Below are 6,813 nucleotides of genomic sequence, written 5' to 3' on the forward strand. Positions count from 1 at the left end.
AAAAGAGTGAGATAGCCATAAAAACAAAAAAAGAGAGGAAAGAAAATGAGGGAAAAGAGAAGGAGAGGAAATAGGCCAAAAAGAAATCATACATGGCCCAAAAAGGTGAGTTGAAACAATTGTTGCACACACATGAACCACTTGTGTTAATTCTTTACAAGGAGATTCCCTTAGCACAAGTGATATAGCCGGATCCCTTCCGAGCATTATTGTTTCACTATTGCAGGAATTTGACGATGTATTTCCGGAGGAGCTACCTCAAGGCTTACCACCATTGAGGGGGATTGAACACCAAATTGATTTGGTGCCCGGGACTGCCTTGCCGAACCGTCCAGCTTATAGGAGCAATCCGGAGGAGACTATGGAGCTGAAACGACATGTAAGTGAGCTATTAGATAAAGGGTTTGTGCGTGAGTCCTTGTCACCTTGTGCGGTGCCCGTTTTACTAGTCCCTAAGAAAGATGGCTCATGGCGTATGTGTGTGGATTGTAGGGCAATCAATAACATAACCATTAAGTATAGGCACCCCATACCTAGGCTAGATGATATGTTAGATGAATTGCATGGGTCTTGCATTTTTAGCAAAACTGATTTGAAAAGTGGGTATCACCAAATTAGGATGAGAGAAGGTGATGAGTGGAAAACTGCTTTTAAAACTAAATATGGGTTATATGAGTGGATGGTTATGCCTTTTGGCTTGACTAATGCACCTAGCACCTTTATGAGGTTAATGAATCATGTTTTGCGTGCACACATAGGAAAATTTGTTGTGGTCTATTTTGATGATATCCTAGTGTATAGCAAAAACTTGGATGAGCATGTTAACCACTTGAGGCTTGTTCTAATCACATAAGAGCTGAAAATTTATATGCTAACTTGAAGAAGTGTGATTTTTGTACTAGAAAACTTGTCTTCCTTGGTTTTGTGGTAAGCTCACAGGGTATACAAGTTGACGAAGACAAGGTAAGTGCTATTCGAGATTGGCCAACGCCTACTACTGTTGGTCAAGTCCAAAGTTTTCATGGTCTTGCAAGCTTCTATAGGAGGTTTGTAAAAGATTTTAGCACATTGGCAGCACCAATGACGACAGTGATCAAGAAGAACGTTCCATTTCATTGGGGCGAGGAGCAAGAGAAGTCCTTCAATCTCATTAAGCAAAAATCAATTAATGTTCCTTTACTTATTCTACCCGATTTTGCTAACACCTTTGAAATTGAATGTGATGCTTCAGGTGTAGGTATTAGAGGCGTGTTGATGCAAGGAGGAAGGCCGGTGGCGTACTTTAGTGAGAAGCTCAATGGGGAGGTGCTGAACTATCCCACGTATGACAAGGAGTTCTATGCACTTGTGAGGACTCTTGAGACGTGGCAGCACTACTTGAGGCCTAAAGAGTTTGTGATTCATACGGATCATGAGTCTCTAAAGCACCTCAAGGGGAAACAAAAGTTGAACAAGCAGCATGCTAAGTGGGTGGCTTTCATAGAGACATTTTCCTACATGATCAAGTATAAGCAAGGTAAGGAAAACATAGTGGCCGACGCACTATCACGGAGGTATGTGCTCTTCTCTACTTTGGAATCTAAAATCTTGGGGTTTGAGTTTGTTAAAGAATTGTATGCGCTAGATGATGATTTTAAAGAAGTGTTTGAAACTTGTATGCGTGGCCCACATGATAAATTCTACTTGCATAAAGGTTTCTTGTTTAGAGAGGATAGATTGTGCATTCCTAAGTCCTCAATTCGTGAGTTACTTGTTAGGGAAGCACATGGGGGTGGTTTAATGGGACATTTTGGTATGGAAAAAACTTTGAATGCTTTGCATGAACATTTCTATTGGCCACACATGAAGCGTGATGTTGAGCGTACTTGTGAGAAGTGCATAACTTGTAGACAAGCTAAGTCTAGGACACTACCACATGGGTTATATACACCACTTACCGTCCCTAGTGAACCTTGGGTTGATATCTCTATGGACTTTGTTTTGGGGTTGCCTAGGACAAAGAAGGGGAGGGACTCTATATTTGTTGTTGTGGATAGGTTTTCTAAGATGGCACACTTTATAGCTTGTCACAAAACTGATGATGCATCTAACATTGCGGATTTGTTCTTTAGGGAAGTTGTCAGGTTGCATGGCATGCCTAGGACTATTGTGTCTGACCGTGATGTTAAATTCTTAAGTTAATTTTGGAAAACACTATGGGCTAAACTTGGTGCTAAATTACTGTTTTCTACGGCCTGTCATCCTCAAACTGATGGTCAAACTGATGTAGTTAATAGGACGTTAGGAACTTTATTACGTGCTATTCTTAAAAAGAACTTAAAGAATTAGGAAAATTGCTTGCCATTTGTTGAGTTTGCATATAATCGTTGCGTGCATTCTACTACTAATTATTCGCCATTTGAAATTGTGTATGGTTTTAATCCTTTAACTCCGTTGGATTTGATGTCGTTACCTGTGAGTGAAAGGTTAAACTTAGACGGCAAAAAGAAGGCTGAATTTGTTAGGGGGTTGCATGAAAAGGCCAAAGCCAACATTGAGAAGAAGAATGAACAATATGCTAGGCAAGCCAACAAAGGGAAAAAGAATGTGGCATTCGAGAAGGGTGATTGGGTGTGGCTACACTTGAGGAAGGAGAGGTTTCCGGAGAAGCGACGCTCTAAGCTATTACCTAGGGGCGATGGACCATTCCAAGTTCTTGAGAGGATCAGTGACAACGCCTACAAACTCGATCTGCCAGGTGAGTACAACGTAAGTTCTACATTTAATGTTAGTGATTTGTCGTTGTTTGATGTAGGTGATGAGCAAGATTTGAGGACAAATCCTTTTCAAGAAGGGGAGGATGATGCGAACACGGGTCGTCAAGCCCTAAGGAAAGAATGGGATCCTTTGCAGTTGCCGGAGGGACCAGTCACGAGGGGTCGATTAAAGAAGTTCAAGGAGGCACTACAAGGAGTCATGAGTAGGCATGAAGGAGTCGTGATGCATGGGAGTGTGTTAGAAGACCAAAGGAATAGTATTCAAGTACTGATAGCATTGGCCGAGTCTGGACGGACCTGTACACGGACCTGCACGCGGGGTCCGTGCTCTTTACAGCCTAAGATGCCCATTGACAGAGCCTACACGGACCCGACGACGGACCCAGGCACGGGGTCCGTGCCTTATGTTATTGGCGAAGACAGTGTCTACACGGACCCGTACACGGAGGTGGACACGGGGTCCGTGTCCCATGTTTACAACTGAAGTTTATTTACCGAGTATACATGGACCCGGACACGGAGGTCTGCACGGGGTCCGTGCCTAGTGTTTTTCTGCGCGAATTATTTCCTTCTTTAGAGTTTTATTTTGTTAAGTAACTAGATTCTAGTAATCTTTTTGATATGTAAACCATATTGGACGAAATTTTACACATATACACATATTATTATTTTGAGTTTTATCAAACTTGTGAGATTTTTCTCTCAACTTTTCAAGGCTTTAGCTTTGTTAAATCAAATCAAACTTATCAAAGTTTATAACTTTGTGGAGTTTGTCGATCGTGCTTGTGCGGATTGTCGTAGGCGTCGTTCTTCGAAGGTTCGTATCAAATTTCGATTGTTTTCCTCGTGTTTATTTGTTGCTAAACTTTTATAGTTTAGAGGTGAATAACACATCAATTACTTGATTCAAAAGATCGGGAAAACACACGAGTATTATTATCGTAATTAAATAGAGGGTGCGATTGCGTCTTAATCGTGTTTGCTATTTATTCGTATCGAGATTCACATCAGATACCCTATCGATGTGGATAGAATTGGTATTTCTTCTATTACTGTTGATCGATATGGAATGCCAACTTCTGGAAACCGGGATCCCTAGACTAGGATTGAGTCTAGTCTAAATGGTGTAGCTACGAGTATTGTCGACAGTTTGATATTAGTTATGTTTCAGATTTTGATACATATTGTTGTTACCTGTTACATGCTTTATATTTGTTTATATGATTGCATGTTTCGTTGATTTATACTGGGATTATATTCTCACCGGAATTATCCGGCTGTTGTCTTGTCTGTATGTATACATGACAACAGGTAGGACAGGTTCAGGGTTGAGGAAATGAAGAGAGATCGTGATTAGAGTGGCGGCTCCGGACTTGTATTAGAGATAGGGTTGGACACTTGATATTAGCTGTAAAACCTTAGTTGAATATATGTATGTGATACAGGATTTTACTTTTATATATATACTGAAATGTATATATATGTTTTTATGTCACTACGTTCCGCAATCTTTAAAAAAATAAATAAATTTAGATCCTGTTTTATAATTGATTAATTAGTCCCAATGATGATTAAGAACTTGATTAGCGTCCGGGTCCCCACATTATTTGTCATAAATAATTATGTTAATTTTACAACTCAATAATTATTCTAATTATGTCAAATTACCGGATAATTAATTATAGGCCCTTACATATATTTAGAGTATATTTATGAAATTTATTCAGATACGATATTCTCACATTCATTTATGTACATATTCAGTTGTCTTGATAACATATCAATTAAGCTGGAATTAGAATAAAACATTGGGTTTATTCATTAATTTATATTAAGGAATATGATACAACATTACATTGAAGATAATATTAAGTATTAAAAGGCTTATAGTTATGATTCATATATTTATTTCTTAACTTTAGATGATGATTGATTATTCATTTAATTTGAAAGACGTAGACCAAGTGGGGAGAATGTTAGATTATTTTATTACAGTTTATAAATAATTTAACTGTGGTCTACATATTTCATTAAGATAAATATGATAGACATCACATATTTTCAATCCAAAATCGACCATTGACATGTGGCACGGAGGACTATTTTTCCGATACTGCTACTGCATGGCTTTCTACTATTGTTTCCCCTATCGTTCCTGCTTTCCTTAAGATGAAAATCAATCAATCACTTGTTTGGTCAACTAAGAAGAATTTATTGCGATAAATATTTGAAATTTGATTTATCATATCACGCATAAATATCATCAAGATAAGTCACAAACACGACGATAGCAGTGCACAAAACAAAAGAACAATTTAGCAAAAGGCTAGTCAGTCAATTATAAAATATCGCTTATTCGTTTCTCTCCTCAAACTGTTCCAAAAGTAGTCATCAAAGGCATGGCAGTGACCAGATGACCCAGCCCACATTTTACAAGGAGCTGCCGAATCACAAACATGACAATAGCACTGCACAAAACAAAAGGCCAATTTATAAGAATATATTCAATCGTACACACATTTTTACCACCTCGAATGATCCAAAATGCATCGCTGGATTAGAAGCTTGGCATGAAAACGAAGTTAAATACTTACCAGTTTACAGTACTTATTGTGTGGAGTTTTATGAAACGGATATTTTGCGCAGGCGTGCCGCGGATGAGGATAGTCTCTGCATGCCACCTGTGTATATGATCGTATATATGTATCAGAAATACGCTGCTATTCGTCAGTTAGAGATAGTTCTACTTCGTATCATTCCTAGGTTATATAGCTGTTGGTCGAAGAACATGAGGTAGCATGAAGGGCAGCAGCTACTTGCAAATGATTACAAAACCGAAGCCCAAAATCCATGGAAACCCACTTCAAGAAATCCGAAAACAAGCAAACACAGTGGCGGTATTTGGAAGTATTTACGTTTAAAAGTCGTGAAAATATCAATGAAAATGGAGGAAACCTGTCCTTTTTCGGAAACTACACGGATATCAGCATCGTCGAGATCCTCGGACTCGGAAGCGCCAAGGTTCAACATGCTGAACTCATCGCCGAGATCACCGCATTCAACAATGAAACACTCTTCTACTTGCTCGGTTTCCTTAAGTTGATCCCGACTTTTCAGGCAAAAAATGGGTCTCATGAAAGGAGTGTCGTCTTCATCAGGCCGCGAAGGGGAGGAGTCATCGATTTCGATAACCTCGCGTTCTTTCTTCACCATTGGAGAGGTTCTCTATTCTTTAATTGGGTAATTTTTTGTGTGATTTTCAAATATATATATATAACTTAATTTCGACGACTTCTCGTTTTTATTTTCCCACCATTGGAGAGATTCGGCGTACTTTTGGTAGTTTCACTGTCAATTTACAATTTCACCAACCATTTTTGATAAGCTGTCATGTGGAAGACGAGGGGTTTTCTGACGCACATTAAAGTTCATTCATGATCCACAGTAATTCATTGTCAAAGATGTATTACATTAATTATTTTTTGGAAAAACTATTAAGAAATTCATAATGTGTATTTTCACACGCATCAGTCGTCTCTACGTGGATATTTTTTAAAATGTTTTGTCAAGCGATTTCACCAAAATTGTGGCCAACCAACATCATAAAACATTCGAATACCACTACCCATTCACTTAACATACTTTTTAAATACGAAACGTTTTCATATTTATCTTAATAAAATATATTTACATAATTAAAATATTTTATAAACTTTAATAAAATAATCTAACAATTTTTTATCTTCTTTCATAAACCTTCATCTTCCCCAAATTTCATTAATAAAAAACTCAATAACATAAAAATTTGGAATATCAGTTAAATCTCGTCATCCATTTTCTCTTATATTTTTTTCCGAGTACTCCAAATTCAACATTCATTAATAAAATAATTCGTGCTTAGTCTCTTTTATTTTCCCTTCAGTTTGATTGTCAAATAGTGCTTTCTTTGGTTTAAAAGTCTTGAAAGCTTCATTCTTTTGTTTAAAGACATAAACCCAGACCTTCATCGAAGAATCGTCCATAAAGATGATGAAGGTCTTGCTCTACCAAATTAAAG

The 6,813-nt window shown here is 37.9% G+C and overlaps 1 protein-coding gene across 1 annotated transcript; it reads right to left on the bottom strand.

Moving 5' to 3' along the window:
- Positions 1–5,083: 5,083 nt before the first annotated feature.
- On the bottom strand, positions 5,084–5,977 carry LOC140815964 (uncharacterized). The gene is made up of 3 exons (XM_073175024.1): positions 5,712–5,977; positions 5,351–5,437; positions 5,084–5,224 (listed from the first exon to the last, which is right to left on the bottom strand). The coding sequence occupies exons 1-3, from the start codon at positions 5,967–5,969 to the stop codon at positions 5,087–5,089; spliced, it is 483 nt and encodes a 160-aa protein (XP_073031125.1). The 5' UTR covers positions 5,970–5,977; the 3' UTR covers positions 5,084–5,086.
- Between the last annotated feature and the right edge of the window lie 836 nt (positions 5,978–6,813).

The sequence above is a fragment of the Primulina eburnea genome, chromosome 16 (assembly GCF_022965805.1).
Source record: "Primulina eburnea isolate SZY01 chromosome 16, ASM2296580v1, whole genome shotgun sequence".
In the NCBI taxonomy this organism is placed as follows: Eukaryota; Viridiplantae; Streptophyta; class Magnoliopsida; order Lamiales; family Gesneriaceae; genus Primulina; species Primulina eburnea.